Source organism: Microchirus variegatus (genome assembly GCF_963457635.1).
Source record: "Microchirus variegatus genome assembly, chromosome: 2".
Classification (NCBI taxonomy): Eukaryota; Metazoa; Chordata; class Actinopteri; order Pleuronectiformes; family Soleidae; genus Microchirus; species Microchirus variegatus.
This window is the reverse complement of record NC_139803.1, coordinates 31984672-32001542: the sequence shown is the minus strand read 5'-3', so window position 1 is coordinate 32001542 and position 16871 is coordinate 31984672. Positions and strand designations below refer to the sequence as shown.

The following is a 16871-nucleotide window of genomic DNA, read 5'->3' as shown; positions in this document are numbered from 1 at the left end:
AAGAGGAAAACAATAGTTGGGGTTTGACTAATTAATGTTTGCTGTAGGCGACAGGATTCCAGTCTTCTGACCTTCACAGACAGCGTTGACAGGGCCCTCACTCTCCCACAGTGCCTGATGATCCAGGTTTCTGTAGCTGCTGTGTTGTGGAAGTTCGACATAAGATCGTCGAAAATGACCACAAAATTCAAAATGTCTGCTTTCTTGGTGGATTTTGAAGAGGCTTCTCCAAAAAGAATATTTGAAAACATTCCCTTTGTTCTGTCTCTTCTTTCAGAGTCTGAAGTGACGACGGTGAACCGCTGCCTCGACGCCGCCAAGGCGTGCAACATAGACGAGACGTGTCAGAAGCTCCGCACGGAGTACGTGTCGTCCTGCATCCAGCCTTCGGCCCGCTCGGGGCCGTGCAACCGGGCAAGGTGCAGTAAGGCCCTGAGAAAGTTCTTCGACCGCGTTCCCCCGGACTACACACACGAGCTGCTCTTCTGCCCCTGCACGGACACGGCCTGTGCCGAGCGCCGGAGGCAAACCATCGTGCCCTCATGCTCCTACGAGGACAAGGACAAGCCCAACTGCCTGGCTCAGCTGCGGGTCTGCAAGGCGGACTATGTGTGCAGGTAGACCTTGAGTTTCTTCAGTTCATCACATCACATGAGTCAATTCACTTACAGAATCTTTGGATTCTGTTGCAGGTGTTTTACCAGTATCGTGTGGTATTAATAATACCAAAATCAGTCGGATACAGCTGTTAACAACACATTAGAGTTGATGCATTACCTCGCAGCCTTAATCTGCCATTTCAAAAACATAATTCTCCAGCTGTGTCACAAATATTCTGCTCCCCATAAATGAGAAATGCTGCTTTTAATTAAGTCTGTGCTCAGTTGAGAGTATGCATGTGATATTTAGTTTTTCATCGTCACACAAAACAAACTGTGTGAATAGTTATTGACTTGACAGGTAAAAGTGATTACTCATGACAGCAAGCCCTGATTGATCTGGAAGGTCCCGGTGTGTTCAATTGCCGCTCTGACACGCCGATGTCAGGGATTAAAAGCCGAGTTAGACGTTGTTTGACAGCTAAAGGCAGATGGAAGACACTGGCGCACACAAACTTTGATGCAATCAGCTCATCGAGTCCCGGCTTTTAACTCGTTAGCGAACATTACCCATGGGGTCACCGACACATGCGGTATCTTGTTTGATCAGACGACTCCTGAGAAAACTATCAGGTTCTCTTTGTCCAAGCAAACATGTGTCAAATCAAACCAACACTTAGCTTTAACTAGGATTACTAATATGAAGAGAATAATATCAGCAGACAGTGAACTGCTTTTCCAAGAAAGCTTCAGCATGATGTTTCTCTGTCCCTCGGGACAGCGAGTAGGCCTGTGTCTCTATATGTCTGGCTGGTATGAATTTAGATTTAATTATTTAATTATTCAGCCGTGTTTAATTAATTCAATTGTTATACTCATTAACTCTGTTTAATTGGTTCAATTTAAGTCATTTTCTGTGGGACGCAGCCAGGCTTAAAGCCGCCATGTGAAAGAATCGTTATTAGAACAGGCCATTATCGCCAGGGATTCACACGTGGCGTCGCTGCCAGCGTCCTCAGAAAACACACATTAGCAAACAGCCACAGCATCACTTGGATCAGTGAGTCGTTTGCTGAGCACTGACCTTCTGAGCAAGAGGAGTTATCTGAGGCATATTTAATGGGGCACGAGGACCAACTGGGGCTATTAATATGGAGCGAATTGAGACCTCCGAAAACATATGATTGACATTGACATATGCAAATGAAGCTAATATGCTGCCACCTGGTGGTTGGCTCAGTCACACTCTGTGCGTTTACACACATGCATGTTAAAAGTCAGATTTTTTTTTTTTTTACATTAGTCCGATGAAAATCAAGCCAGCCTTAGTCGGACTAACATACCTGGATAATATGATTCATAGTCTGATTACTCCTGGATGTATACACTTAGTCAGACTTAGGATCGGTTTTATACTCCTCTGTAACATTAACAGTCAATATGTATAGTAAAGTGCACTTCAAGGCATCGACATTCCTTCTGGTGATAATAAATATCGAAAACATATATTTCAAAATCCACATCACACACTTCATATGAACCCAAAGGGATTATGTATGAAATTATTTTACAAAGGTGAAAACTGAGCACAATTTTTCACTACAATTTTAGTTCGTTTTAAAATATTCAATTCAGTTTCGGCTCATTATCGTTCATTATAACTCTAGTTTATTATTTTAATTTCAGTTATTAATGTCCTGTTCGTATTTTGAGATGAGAGGAAACATCTATGTAGTTAAAATGTTTATTGTCGAAGTACAAAACAAGTCCAAAACGTGCTCAATTAAATCAGAGAGATTGCATTGTGTACACAAGCGCCCACACACAGAGAGAGAGAGGGAGAAAAGACATGCGACTTGTCGACTTGTGCCACTGACGACGTTTGGTTTTGACTGCATTCTAATGGAAAACTACCTAATGGGAGGCAAACGTGGGCCTTGACTCTTCTCGATAAATAGTGTGTGGCAGGTTCTGGCCGTGAGCAGATTAGGCAAATATGGATCTTCCGTATAAATACTCCCTCTTGCAGCCGCGTTTTGCCTTCTCTTCTTAACCTTTCCTGCCAGCCGCCTCAGACATCCAGCCTCATCACCATCATCATCATTGCACAAGGCTATCGCGGCCATCATATCACATCATCGCCGCCCGTCGACTGGCATTTGTAACGGGATCCCCCTCAGGGCCCCGCAACTCCCGGCCCTGCCCTCGTTTGTCATGTCATTGTAATGATGTGTGTAAAACTTATCGGCCTGTGCGCTAAGTGAAGGCGCCCTCTGCGAGCTGCCGGTTAATGCCAGCTGACTGGTGCGGGATAGGCGGGGAGGTGCGCAGGGGGCCTTGAGATGTGCCATCCATCGAGGCGGCGGCGGAGAATAACGTCTGATCGATAGCCGTGACAGATGAAGGCCTTTGTCTTCCTGACATTTGAAGAGGAACTAGATTAAACGCTAGCGACCATTTGCTGTCAGGGAGACGGGGGTTTGACTGGATGGCCCGGAGAACTCCATGTTTCTCAGTCTCCACTGACAGAAGGAAGCACAGCCTGTGAATTTTAATGGTTTCCTGAAATTTGACCAAGAAATTTGATTTCATCCATGTGTCACATTCACAGCAGAAGCGATTTTGAATAAATATCTACACTGCCGTTCAAAAGTTTGGGGTCACCTATACAATTTGTTTGTGTTTTCCATTAAAAGTCACACTTTTATTCATCAGAGTTGCAAAATGAATAGAAAATATAGTGACAAGATTAGAAATAATCTGTCCTTTAACAGAATAAAAGCTAACGCTGCTATCAGTATCATCATACTTTCTGTTTTCAAGCAGAGTTACTTTTCTCTTTCCACATGTAGTCCTCTTGGTCGTAGGTACGACCCAGGCACAACTTGACGACTTAAATTCAGAGCACTTGTAGCTGCTGCTCAGTTCATTGTCCCATTCCAGTTCTTTTCCCGTCTGTTCCTGCAGTAATATTTGCTTTGAATATCATTGTCAGTCCCCACATATGCTATGTTTGTGAGCACAGTGGAATTGAGTGACATTTCAGAGCAGTTTAGTGTAAATAACATGCTTTATTTGCACTTTTTTGTGTACGACTTTAACTCAATATTTTCAACACTTTTTAATCATATCGTCTGTGTTTCCACTCAGTGAAAAAACAGAATGACTCTTCACAACCTGGCAGCTTTCCAGAAAGTGGGAAAAGAAGGGGATAAGAGGGATGAATGTCACCAGTGTGGGAGATCATAACGGATGCAGGGAGTTAATGTAGGATTATAGGAAGGTAGACGAGCGTCGAGGGGGTTTTCAGGTGCACATCCTGTCGAACAAAAAAAAAAAGAGCCAACCTTCGCTGACACACACCGCGCAGCAGCCAGGCATGACTCAATGATGGATGGCATGTTATTGCTCCCACAGGTCTCGCTGGGCACAGTTCCAGTATGATTGTCAACCCTCGGAGCAGAGCGCCAGCGGCTGCAAGCAGGAGAACTACGGAGCGTGTCTGCTGGCGTACACCGGACTGATAGGTAAGAACTAAATCTTCTGGTGCCAGCTCTTGCTCGCTCGCTGTCCTCCTGATGGATTGGGAACAAAACAAGGGCTTTCAGGAGAGAAGAGCAGGGGAGCGTAGATTCAAAAAGAATGAATCGAGGATTGTGATGAGAGGCACAGTTCAGTGATCAATGGAGCGCTGATTAATGCGGCCCCAACAAGTCGCCCGGAATTATAAGTAGTGCAATTACAACTATTGACTGCTGGGTTTTTTTGGGAGGGGAGAATTCTTCCTGACCTGACGATGAGTGGAAGGAGGAGATCACACAGTGCACAGGCGGTTGTTCACATGTGATTATGGGGCACTGCTGTAGAGAAGAGGGGGTTAAAAAAAAATAGAGGGGTTGTTTGTTTGGGACTGAAAGGAGACAGATAAAGGAAAGACCGAGACAGAGGAGCAGTGATTGAGCAGAAGTGGGACGCTGAGGTGGTGTTGTTTGGAAGGCTGGGACCACGGCAGAAAATCGATGGAGGAAAATCAGAACTTTTTGGCCGCCATACAGCCTCAAAGTGCAGCAATTTTACTTTCCACCTACTTTAAAAATACAAGCTACAAGGGCTGTATTACCCTACCGAGAAAATGACCGAGTGATTATTTACTGCTGAAAGGCTCCAAACACGGAAAGGAAAAAAAAAAAAAAAGGGAGAACATCTGAGAGAAACCTGTGTGCACTGTGGGCCCTGCAGCATTTATCAAAGTGCACCTATTCAAATATACATGTCAGGAATGCAACAACAACAAAAAAGCTTATTTGTTTGGACTGTTTGATCTGTTGTAGAATGAAGGGAAAATGAGATTCATGAAAAAAGATCAAGAGGGTGATATAACCCCGGCAGCTTTTTTATATATATATATTATTTCATGCATGAATATAACATATCCACAAAGGAAATACAATTTCAAGTACCTTTTTATCGAGTGATAGCTGGTTTCTAATTCTTTGAAATGGCGAGCACACGTACAGGAGTAGACAACTCGGTGATATCAAACAGTGTCAGTAATTACATTCAAACCAGTTGACCTTTTATCTGCGGGCCGCCTGCTTAACCAATCAGTCTGTCTTTATGCACTTTGACTTTTATCCGCACAGTGTTTTTGAAATTCCTCTCATGAATTTATTCCGTACATGAACGCTAATAACTCAGCCTTAATCTGATTAGAGCAATAACTGCCACATGTAAACGCTTTTATTCCATTACCATAATCAGGACTGAGGTCATAATCAGAGTAAACATGACGCTCATACATTCAGCGACAGTCCTCCTCTGTCATCCGGCGGAAACGGTCGTTTCATCTTGCTTTAAACGGAAAACAGTGACATTATGTTTCCAGTCGTGGTCCAATCCAATCCAACTTTAATCATAAAGCACTTTAATCCTTCTGTTACCATCCTGTCCAACCTTTAGAATGAAAAGAGCCATTAATGTCCCTTTTCCACCTGAATAAAATGAATCTGATTTGACCCTTAAAATTAAAATAATATCATGTATAAAGTTTTTTTTTATACATACGATATTTAAACAACTATAGTTAGTTGCATTTGGGAAATTTAAGAACTACAAAAAGAAAACTAAATAAAAAATAACTACTTTGAAATTAAATAAAGCAATTTCTGGATTCTTTTATGTGGATTCAGAGATACACATTACTTTAAGTTAACAGCTTTCCAGAATGTTTGTCCTTATCACATTTCAAGTAGACATTGGATGTGACGCACAAAATATCAACACACATTTACGCCTTTATTTCTACAAAAACGGTGAAAATAAATATAAAATAAACACTTTTAACACTGCAGACCCCCATTTGTGATACCTAGGAAATTCACTAGCAGAAAGCAGTGAAATAGAGCTTAGCTTAGTGGTGTATTTTGACTCTCAGCTGATGATACTTCTGCTTAGCCTCTACTGCTAAAGCTGAAGTCGGCTAAAGGACATGATCGTGGGAAAATCCCTGTATCTAGAGCGTAGATCATTTCGCAGAAGTATAAACCTGAGACTTGTTCCAACTTTATTTTATGTGACAAAATGACAACAACTGTGTGGGATAAGTTATATTACTGGAAAACAGTGACACTGTACCTTGTACGACAGTGCAGTTACACTGTAGTTGCACTGTAGGAGGCGCTTGTGAGTTGAAAATCTGAAATATTGCCGTGTATTGCTTTACATTTGTAGATAGATAAACCTGATATTTACAGGGTTTGGAGAGTTCCAACAGTCATAAACTTATTTTTACATCTCCAGATGAGAAATAGCCTATCTGGCGCATTTACATCACTGTAAATGAATTAAACCAATAAAAGAAAACAAAATAATAGAGCACTCTTCGGTGTATTTCCATCACATAAAGATTCATATTGTATTGTTTCTTTTCTTTTTTTGCAAGTTCTTGTAAAGTGTTTGCTTTCATTTTCTTAAATGTAATCTCTATTGATCCTGAGTCTTTTGAGTCTTGAGTCGTGTTTGTTCTCTGCATGTAAATAAAACTGATTCCGAATGTTTAAAAGATGCAGACTTGTCCTACAGGGAGACAGACAAAACATTTTCTTGTATCCAAAAAATAACAAAATAAAGAGATGACTTCCTGTTAACGTGACCTCATTTGACCTCACGGCCTGATTTCCTTTTCTCTCCCCCTCCTCCTCCTTCTCGACAGGAAGCACAGTCACTCCCAACTACCTTGACAACTCCACGTCCAACGTGGGACCGTGGTGCTCGTGCGTGGCGAGCGGCAACCACAGGGAGCAGTGCAACGACTTCCTGATGTTTTTCCACGACAACGTCTGCCTGAGTGAGTAACAGCTGCAGAGAGGAAGAAACCTCTGGCAACACGGTAACAATAACAACAAAGAACCAGAACAAATGTGAGGATTAACACAGTCTAACTTGTGAACAAAATAATCCATGAAATACCCTGTAATGCAGCTTGACGACACGACCACGTGTCGGCCTTAAGCTAGTGAGTGAAAGTTTCTACATTTGCTGTTGGATTATTCAGGATTTACTCTCTGATTTCTCACATTTATTTTGGGAATATTTTATTATTTTTAAGCAATAGCTCAGATTATTGTTCTCTAAAGTGCCTGGATGAATTACCTACATAGAGATATAGTGTATAAAACCTTTTTAACCTCTTTTATAACCAGCCGAAACTCAAGGTCGCCGTGACCTCACAATGCACAGTGTTTTTTAGTTGAGTGGCCACGATATCGCAGGAGCACTTTCAGGGAAGACTGTCCACTTTCGTACAGATGGAGTTGACATTTAAAGACAGTTAAAGATCTTTTTCTAACCAATACAGAATAAATAGAAACATAAATAAATAAAAGAGAGACTAAAACAGACTAATAACAGTCTAATATTAAACGGCACGGCACGTATAAGTTGCATTTTAAGTAGTTTAAGAAAACACGACATCTATGGCTACAGTGACGGTAATTGTTGTGAACGTGACAAATTCCTGAATATGTCGTTGCTTTCCGACTTTCACACTGAACTGGAGGGATTATGAAAAAGAAATATATAAATAAATAAATAATTGGTCTTTTCTTATTTCAGGTGAGAAATCTCACACGCGGACACAACAAAGAGGTTTTAACATAAATAAATAGAGCAGTTTAAAAGCACACGGACTGAATCTTGAACTAAAGAGATTACATTTAGGAAAATACAATAAAAAAATAAAAGGGCAAACTAATTTAGCAGAGATTATTTAAATTTAGTTAATCTTTTTGTTAATTAAAAAACTCTTTGGTCTAGTTTTTGATTAAATCTCTGACTGTGCTGTCGACATTTATCTTTTTTCCCGATCTCAGCGTGTATGAACTTACTTTTCTTTTCTGTAACCTTGCACACACGCATGTGTGAGTGTGTGTGTTCCAGGCATTACTCATGTTGTGGGTATTGTCTTCCTTATGGAGACAAAAATCAAGTTTATTATTACGGTTTAAAGTGAAGTTATGGTCAGCATTGGGATTAGTATTTATGATTCACATTAGAATAAGTCTCCGGGATGTGAATGCAAGTTAATGTAATGTCCTCTGTCGTCATGGAAACCAGACTGTGTTTGTTTTATCAGTGTGAATTTGAGTCGAGCTTCAGTTTAAACACAAACATTTCATCAAAACGTGGGAATGATCAGGGATTTATGATGTTGACAGTTGTGTGTTTGTCTGAGGAAGCTCTATTTCTCTGCTTTCCTGTACCCATTGTGCGGGGAGCTTTGCCAATCTCAGCTGACATAGGGCGGGGAAAGGCGGGGTCACACCCTGGACAGATTGCCAGTCCATAGTTTTTGAATTCTCTAGATATCTCCAACGGCCTAGGAGTTACTGTAATGAGAATTACACATGCTAAATCCTGTCAGCGACGACAGGATGGTAACAGAAGGGTTAGTTATTGGTGTGCTTGCTGAAAGGCAGCACACTATTGTCCTTCTTAAGCTTTCTTATTCCTGTCAGCCGCCAAACAGGAAGTTAGGTCATATATCAGGAACGCTTTCACATATCGAAACCAAACTTTGTACATGAACTCGGGACTCCAATATGAGGAAGCACAAGATCTATTCATTAAATTGTCATGGATATTTCACAGACTGTACACCTTCGTCACTGCCCCTACACTATCTAACCGTTAACTGACACAAGAGCAGCTCTGCCTTGCCACGCATCATCAGGCATTAGTGAAATGCACCCGAGCACGCACGCTCTGCAAGTTATTATTATTATTATTATTAGTAATAACAAAAGTTGTTGCAAAACTGTCAACATAAGTGTGGACCTGCAGTGACAGCAGCCGATAAAAACCCACTGACACAACAGAGAAAAAAGTGCAGCTGCTGACATGACGTGACGACACCGACTGTCACTGTTTGTTACCTTTATAAAAAGACGCGTCTTAGTTCAGTCGTGAAAACGAGACAACGATCGGCTTCTTCTCTGCAAACATGATGACACAAGCGGCCTCTCACCTCAGCCTCCTGTACCCGGAAAAACAACTTTTTCAGCAAACTTTGGAGGAAAAAAAAATGCCTAGCGTTTCCACAAAGAGGCAACAGAATAACACATTCAGACGTAATGATTTCACACATTAGGAGAAGGGATTGGAAGCTGCACGTAAAGTAAAGCGAGTGCAGAGGGACAGAGTTAGTGTGATTGAGTTTTATTTTGAGTTCCAAAGATATTCTCAAAAGCCTGGGCATTGCAAGGACACATTATTACCTATTTCGTGGGAACTAATTAGTATTTCCTGCGCACGTTACCTTTTATGTGGGAATTAATTAGTATTTCGTAGTATGTTTTTAATTTAATATTTTTTTTTTTTGGAGGGGGGGGGGGCAATTTGGTAAAAAAAAATTGTAGTTTTTCTTTTTTCAATTTTATTCTGTTTACATTTTTGAGGATAAAACCCCCATCCACAGTCATGCTGCAGATGCTACATTAGATAAAAACAGAATCTTTTCTTTGCCCTGACCAGGAGCTTTTTATACCTATAAATATTCTGAAACAACATATTTATGTTTGACACCATTTCCTTTTCACGGGCTTCTGGCAGATCCAGCTGCATAATATTCAGTTTCCTAGAAACCAGTGAAGTCGCTGTCCCGAGTGGATTTACGTGAAAGTTCTCAGTCACTGAGGTCAGTGTATCTTCAAGAGTGTAGCTATCGGCAACTGGACTTGGTTGAGCTTTGTTGACATTTCACCTCTCCTCCAAGAGGGTTCTTCACTTCTCCTTCACTTCCAGAACTGCAGAAGCCTCTTGGATGGGAGGTGAAAGATCAGCAGAACTCAAGCCACTTCTTTTTTTTCCTAAACTTTTTTTGTCAAGTGTGTCCAAAACTGGCCCGCCAGCATTCATGTAGATGAATTTGTGTTGGAGCCACATGTGAAATACACAAAAGTGGAAAGAGTACTGAAATAGTCTACATATGGTGTGACCTTTTGCTCTATGTCAGCTGGGATTGGCACCAGCGCTCCCTGCTCAGGGATATTCTCTACCGCTGTATCCCAGAGGATAAAGTGGTGGAAGAATTTAAGCTTTGTAAGAGTAAATACTTTTCTTCACAAAAAACGACAAAGTCGTGTAGAATTCAGAGCCTTCAAAAAGTCAGAGAGCAGCTTTTAGACACTAGTTTCAGTCTGTGGCGAATTCTATTCAAACATCTCATAGTCAATGTTGTACACCATTGAATATTGTACTTTAGAAGAATAAAGGTTTGTGCAAATTTAGCTCTGCTACAGCACCTTTGTGTGCTCCAAACATCTCAAAATATCTAACACCTCCCCTGGCAGTGTTTGTGACTTAATGACAAACATTTACGAAGATGTTTTTGTTCTCCCAGCCACCGACTCCAGACACTAAGTGAAATGTCCATCACCCTGCAGAGAGTTCAGGTAGTCACGCCTTCTCCAGCCGGGGTTGTTGATGGATGCCTTGTATTTCTGCAGAACGGCTCATGTGCGTCCTGCAGTCAGGACTGCGGCGGCAGCTCCTGTACGATGTTTACTGTAAGCTCCTCGGAGGCAAAAGCAGTCCTCAGACTCCTCTCTCCTCTCCTGTCTGAGCAAAAAAACATGACTGCAGCCAAACAAGAGTGTACGTGATAATCTGGATGAGTGGGTTTCTAATAGGAAAAGCGACGCACGTGGTGCTCCCGCGTTCCATTTGAGCTGAGTCTGAGTTCCATTTGAGACGAGCTGCATGAGCCTCTATTTCTGGAAAGAAAGTGTCTGTAATGATTTTGGGCGAGAGGAGCCTGGATTTGAGGCAATAATTGGAAAAAGAAAAGCACCCTGTGAATATTTCTCTTCTCCCCACGTCCCTCACATAATCACAGCGAGCAGAGCGAAAGGAGGTGTTGTACATTTTGAGTCCAGCCAGAACTCTCTCTCTGTCTCCCGTCCTTCAGCGATGGTTCTGTTGAAGTGGACGGCGCCATTTTCAATTAAAATGAATCCTCGTTGGTCTGTTTTTTTAGTGACTGGATTCAGCCCCTCCACTGCTGCTGCTCTGGGGTCTGCTTGCTGAGACAGGACTTCAGATGGCCTTTGATGACTTTGTAATTGAGCGTAATTTGGTTTTCTGCCTCAGAACTAATGGGGTGGACAGAGAGAGAATAGTCGCAGGGAAGAATGCACTGGTTTGCAGATGGAGGGGGTGGCAAAAAAGAAAGGGAAAAAAAAAACTGCAGAAAATGTCCTCCCTGGAGTGAGTGTGCGTTCAGGTTTTAAAAACAGATGTCACCCCGCTGTACCTCCTCATTGCAGTGATAATAACCGCATCACTATGCAGAATAGCAGCTCTGGACTTTTTTCATCCTCTGAGTGTGTTCAGGTAAAAAGAATGACAGGACAGACGGTTTCTGAATTTTCATCTGGACGGAGGATAGCATAGCAAGATAATCCTTTGTTAGTCCCACAATGGGGAAATAAACAGCAACAAAGACAGATAAAGGTACAATTCTTTAAGTGCTAAAACAAACTGGACTTGTGTTCTTGAAGACGTTTTCCCCTCTCATCCCAAAGGCCGGATATTTGTACTGTACGGTTTTTGAGACATTTCAACATAAAAGTCACGTATTTGCACTTTTTAATTGCATTTAACAACAATTTCCATAGGTTGTGTTCAGGACTTCTATGACTACTAGCATACTGTAAATCTGACCTTTTTTTTATTGTACGGTTTTATAAGTGTGTTTTTGTCAGTCAGTCATGAAGAATGTGAGAGAGATGCCTCAGTTCATCATCTGCCTTCATCCACACTTTCTTCACATTACATTTGAATTGTCCCTCAGAGAAGAACCAGAAAAAAAACACATCATTGAGGTTGAGGATCAGGTCGAGCCTCGGGGAGAAAGTCAAAGTAAAGAAATACGAGACGGCGGCGCTTTAAACAGCCGTGTCCAAACATCTACTAAGAAACTGCTTCCCACTGAAGATATCAGCTGACAGTAGCGACCAGCTGGAGTTGCATTGCAACACCCCCCCCCCCCACACACACACACACACACCCACACCCCACCCTCCGCCTCTATCATCCGTCAGGCTGCCGCAGGGGATCAGTGCACGCCGCACAGCGCTAACTGCACACTTTAAGCACGGCGGCACCACTTCCCCACCTGCCCCAGCAAATGCTAATGACCCACAGTGCCATTAGCATGCCGGTCCACAGCCTCCGCTGTAAGGTGCTGATGCATCCACACCTCTCAGCTGTGCTGCTCAAGCTGCTTCCCTCACTATTGACTGGTTTCTGTTCCGTTGAAACGTTTGGCGTTCTCTCATTAGCTGCAGCGCTGGCAAACAAAAGTGCAACGGGTCAACTCGTCTCTGCTCTGCTCTGCTCACACCGAGGGACAGAACGTTTAGCTGCTGCCTTAAAAAGACGAGTAAACTCGACTTAACCTTAAGTATTGTTTTAACATTAACGTCTTATGATTTAAACGTGTCTTATCCCTTTAAGACAAGCGATGTGATTATTGTTTTTAAGTCGGGTTGAAACAATTACTAATTTCTTCGATTAATTGATCAAAATGTGAATATTTCTGGTTTCTTTACTCCATATTACCAAAGAAATCATTAATAGTGAATGATTTTGGTTTGTGGACAAAAAAAGAAATTTGAGGGACCAACGATGCTTAGTTGCAGCACTGTCATACTTAAAAACAACAAAAAGCAACTTGTCCAGACTCCTCCCCCTTTATAAGCGCCAGATGTGTCGCCTTGTTGCCTTTCTCTCAGCCCACGTCTTGGCATTTTTCAAGTCAAGTCAGGCAATCATCAGAGGATAATTGATAATTGATTTCAGTCCCCATTTGAACAGATTATCTGACCAAATTATCCTGTTGTGTGAGGGATTAACAGACGCAATTTTATGGTCATTCGAAGCATCAAAGTCTTACCGATTTCAAATTGTAAGATTTAAACTTGTTTGATGTTTTACGACTGAACAGTGATTGGGTCTTGAACATAACCCTGTGAGTGAGCCTCTATGTAGTTTTTACAATTTTATTATTTTACTATCTCAGTATTTTACTGTTTTACTTTTATGTTTTTATTGATTTTACGTTTTATACCTTTTATGTTGATGTAAACCACTTTGGTCAACCTTGGTTGTTTTAATGTATTCTAGAAATGAAGTTGACGTGACTTGACTCGTGTGGAGCAGACTTTAGCGTCAGAGGAGGGAGTTTAGTTGCCCTTTAATGGGGGTGGGCATATTTTATAGTGCACTTTTACACCAGTAGAGGGAGCCGGGTAAAGACTCAGCGTTGGTTGCCGCAGAATTTGTTTTGCAAAAAAATGTGAACCGTCTGAGGAGGACTGATCGATTCGTAGCGGATCCTGTGAGAAATGAGTGCTTGTGTGTCACGCGCTGATACTTTACTGTAGGCTCTGAAATCCCATCACTAATAACTAACCAGCGAGTCGTTTCTAGAATAAAGAGGTTTTAGCTGAGGAAATGGCACATATAAAAAAAAGTGTGGGTTTTCATTTTCTGAGCACCACAGCATCCGTCTCACAGTGTAAGTCGGGGGACGTTAATAGATGATTTTTTTTTGTCCGTGTTCTAACTGAAATGACTTTCATGCAAATGTAATTGCTGTCGAACAGCGCCGTTAACGGAGTGAAAACTGACGCTGACAGGACATGAATTCATCATACATTCATCGAGTCAGAGTCTGGTTTGTGTGGAAAACTTAAGAACATGATGTGATGATTTTCACACAGAATTCACACACGACATTAGTCACTGCAGGTGGTCTTGTATAAGAATTCATCATTGTCATTATCACGTCATTACAGACAACTGAAGAATGTCAAGTCAAAGTGGGCGAAAATCCATTTGTAGGCAATTAAAGTCAAAGTTCTTTCTCAAATCCCTCTTCCAAATTTTCCGTTTTTTGCGATTTTTGTCCACACGACGTCCTACGCAGCCATTTTGCTTTCCTGCAAACCACTGGAAATGATGCATTTGAACATTCTGCAAAAAAGTTTCAATTATAACTTATGTCTTTTTGACTACGAAGTAAAACACTGTATGTCAGTGGTCAGCAATTGACCTTGCTTTTATTCTGAAACAATATGAACTTATTGGGGTAAATGTGCGTAAAATAACTATTATCATATGGCTCAAAGAAGAAGCAGTAATTCTTCAGATTTAAATGTTGCAACACGTGATCCTCGTGACTGTTTTCTTTTCAATATTTTAAACTTGAAACTTTTCAGAAAATGATCAGTCATCACCTTAATTATGCACTTGCTTGAAATTCTAATAGTGACGCTCGTTCTGTCTCAGTCAGGAGAGGATTCAAAAGCGTCTGCTCTAAACACCTGTTCCTTCTATAACTGTAAAAATAAAAAGAACTCTCGCTGAGTCGTTGTCAATAAATGTACAACTGTTACAACACATTAGCAACTGTGAGCGACACACACACACACACACACACAGTGCACGTCATAGAAATGGTACATGATATGTGAAGACAGAGTGAGAATTATTACACTAATCTCAAGTACTGATTCTGAATCACTTCACAGCGTCTTTGGGCTTTTAGACGTCATCTTTATTGTTTGTATTAGAAAGTATTTTTTTTATTCTCAGAATTCGGATTTTAATCTCGGAAATCATGCTGTTTTATGCTTCTTTCTTTCAAAAAAAATGTCCTCAGGCCACATTTTTTGTCTGATCCCGACAAATACCTGACACAGTTAGAGTAAGTTGAAGCAGACTCTGTCACACAGGTCGTTGTTAGCCTTCAAAACTAACAACTTTATTACTTATTTATTTTTATGACGAGCAGCTGTGTGTCTCCACACTGAGGCAGAAAAGGCTCTGCTGTCGTATTTGTTTCTGCAACGCTGTCAATCAAAACCTGACGGACAGTTCCTCCAATCATCACGCAGGCCCCGCGCACTGCACCCTCGATGCCTAGTGAAGCTGAGCTTCCGTGGAAGTGGCATGTTTTTTTGTCTTCCTGCATTTGAGTTAAAGCTGAGATTCAGGCTGTTTTAATGTAGCGGCTGCTACGGGAATACAGAAACCACGTAAGACGATCCGTCAGCCGCGATAAACAGCAGATTCAATGTGAATACAACATACGTATTTGGCTTAGTCATTTTAGAGGAAACTGAGCTTCACTTCTCTTCGTCGTAGAGAAATCACCACTGCAGGAGACTCCGGCCCATAGTTCTTTTTTTAAATCAGAAGATAAGAAGGATTCCAGGAACAACCTCATGATATCGCTTGGAATAATCTGACTATAAATTGTCTGTGAACCATTTCAGATTCTAAAAAAGGAAAATAAATACTGTTTGTTGTACAGTGAAAGTTTCAATTTAGGGAAGAAAAAAAAAAAATATATATATATATATATATATATATATATATATATAGGCCAGTATTTTATTATAGTTTTGATGGATGAATGTGGTAACTTTTTAATGAAACCTCTGGCAGTTTGTCACAGACTCTCAGTGCACTGAGGGGATGATTGATGTTTAGTCTTATCTCCACGTCGTTAAAGAAAAATTTAGGGATGAGGCTCGGTGTCCTTTTCTGTCTCTTTTGGGACACTTTTTTTTCCGGGTTACTTTGCAGTGTAGTCAGTTATTATCAAAGCTGGGTTAAAGACCTTTTCTAGTCCTTCTCTGATACAGTAGGTCAGAGTCTGGTACAGTCGGCTGTCATGAGACAGATCATACGTCTAGTGCAGGAGAAGTTTAATTCTCCCACAAATCAATTTATTTTGAACATGAATTAAGGCTTTTATGGAATTATTGATCAATAATGACAAAATACATAATATGAGGGATGGCACAATACCAATTTTTTTTGTGTCCCACACTGATACTGATATCAAAAGTTCAAGTATATCTACCGACACCAATATGATTCCGATCCAGTCATTTTAGATAAACAGCCCAAGCATGACATTTTTTATTGACATTTTTACAGTCATGTGATGTACACTGACCGACTGACACTGACTGATACGGAGTCCCATCGCGATATCATATGTACACAATTTCTGCATTAACATATCTCAAAACAACAGAACTATATATACATATACAGTGTGTACGGAAAGTATTCAGCACCCCCTTAATTGTTTCACTCTTTGTTCATTTGCAGCCATTTGCTAAAATCATTTAAGTTGGGTTTTTTTTCCACATTAATGTACACACAGCAGCCCGTTTTGACAGAAAAACACAGGCCATCAGTATTCAGACCCTTTGCAGTGACACTTGTATATTTAACTCAGGTGCTGTCCATTTCTTCTGATCATTCTTGAGATGGTTCTACACCTTTACTGGAGTCCAGGCACACACCTGTCTATAGAAGACCTCACAGTGGGGGTGTTTTTCAGCTGCAGGGACACATAGATATCCTGCAAGAAAACCTTTTCCAGAGTGCTCATGACCTCAGACTGGGCCGACAATTCACCTTTCAACAAGACAATGACCCGAAGGGCACAGCTAAAATTACAAAGGAGTGGTTTAGAAACAACTCTGTGGCTGTTCTTGAAACAGCCCAGCCAGAGTCCCTGACCCAATTGAGCTTCTCTGGAGAGACCTGAAAATGGCTGTAACATCAACGTTCACCATCTAACCTGACATAACTGGAGAGGATCTGCAAGGAGGAATGACAGAGGATCCCCAAATCCAGGTGTGACTGAGACTTGTTGCATCATTCATGAGAAGATTCATGGCTGTATTA

At 41.2% G+C, this 16871-nt stretch overlaps 1 protein-coding gene across 1 annotated transcript in view; it reads left to right on the top strand.

Moving 5' to 3' along the window:
- gfra4a (GDNF family receptor alpha 4a) overlaps window positions 1–16871 on the top strand; it is a gene marked incomplete at both ends in the record, with an annotated part of 148262 nt that overhangs the window by 114632 nt on the left and 16759 nt on the right. Inside the window, 3 exons of the mRNA XM_083910306.1 lie at window positions 278–617; window positions 4017–4126; window positions 6811–6945. Of these exons, the coding sequence (XP_083766432.1) occupies window positions 278–617; window positions 4017–4126; window positions 6811–6945 (585 nt within the window). The remainder of the gene's footprint in view (window positions 1–277; window positions 618–4016; window positions 4127–6810; window positions 6946–16871) is intronic.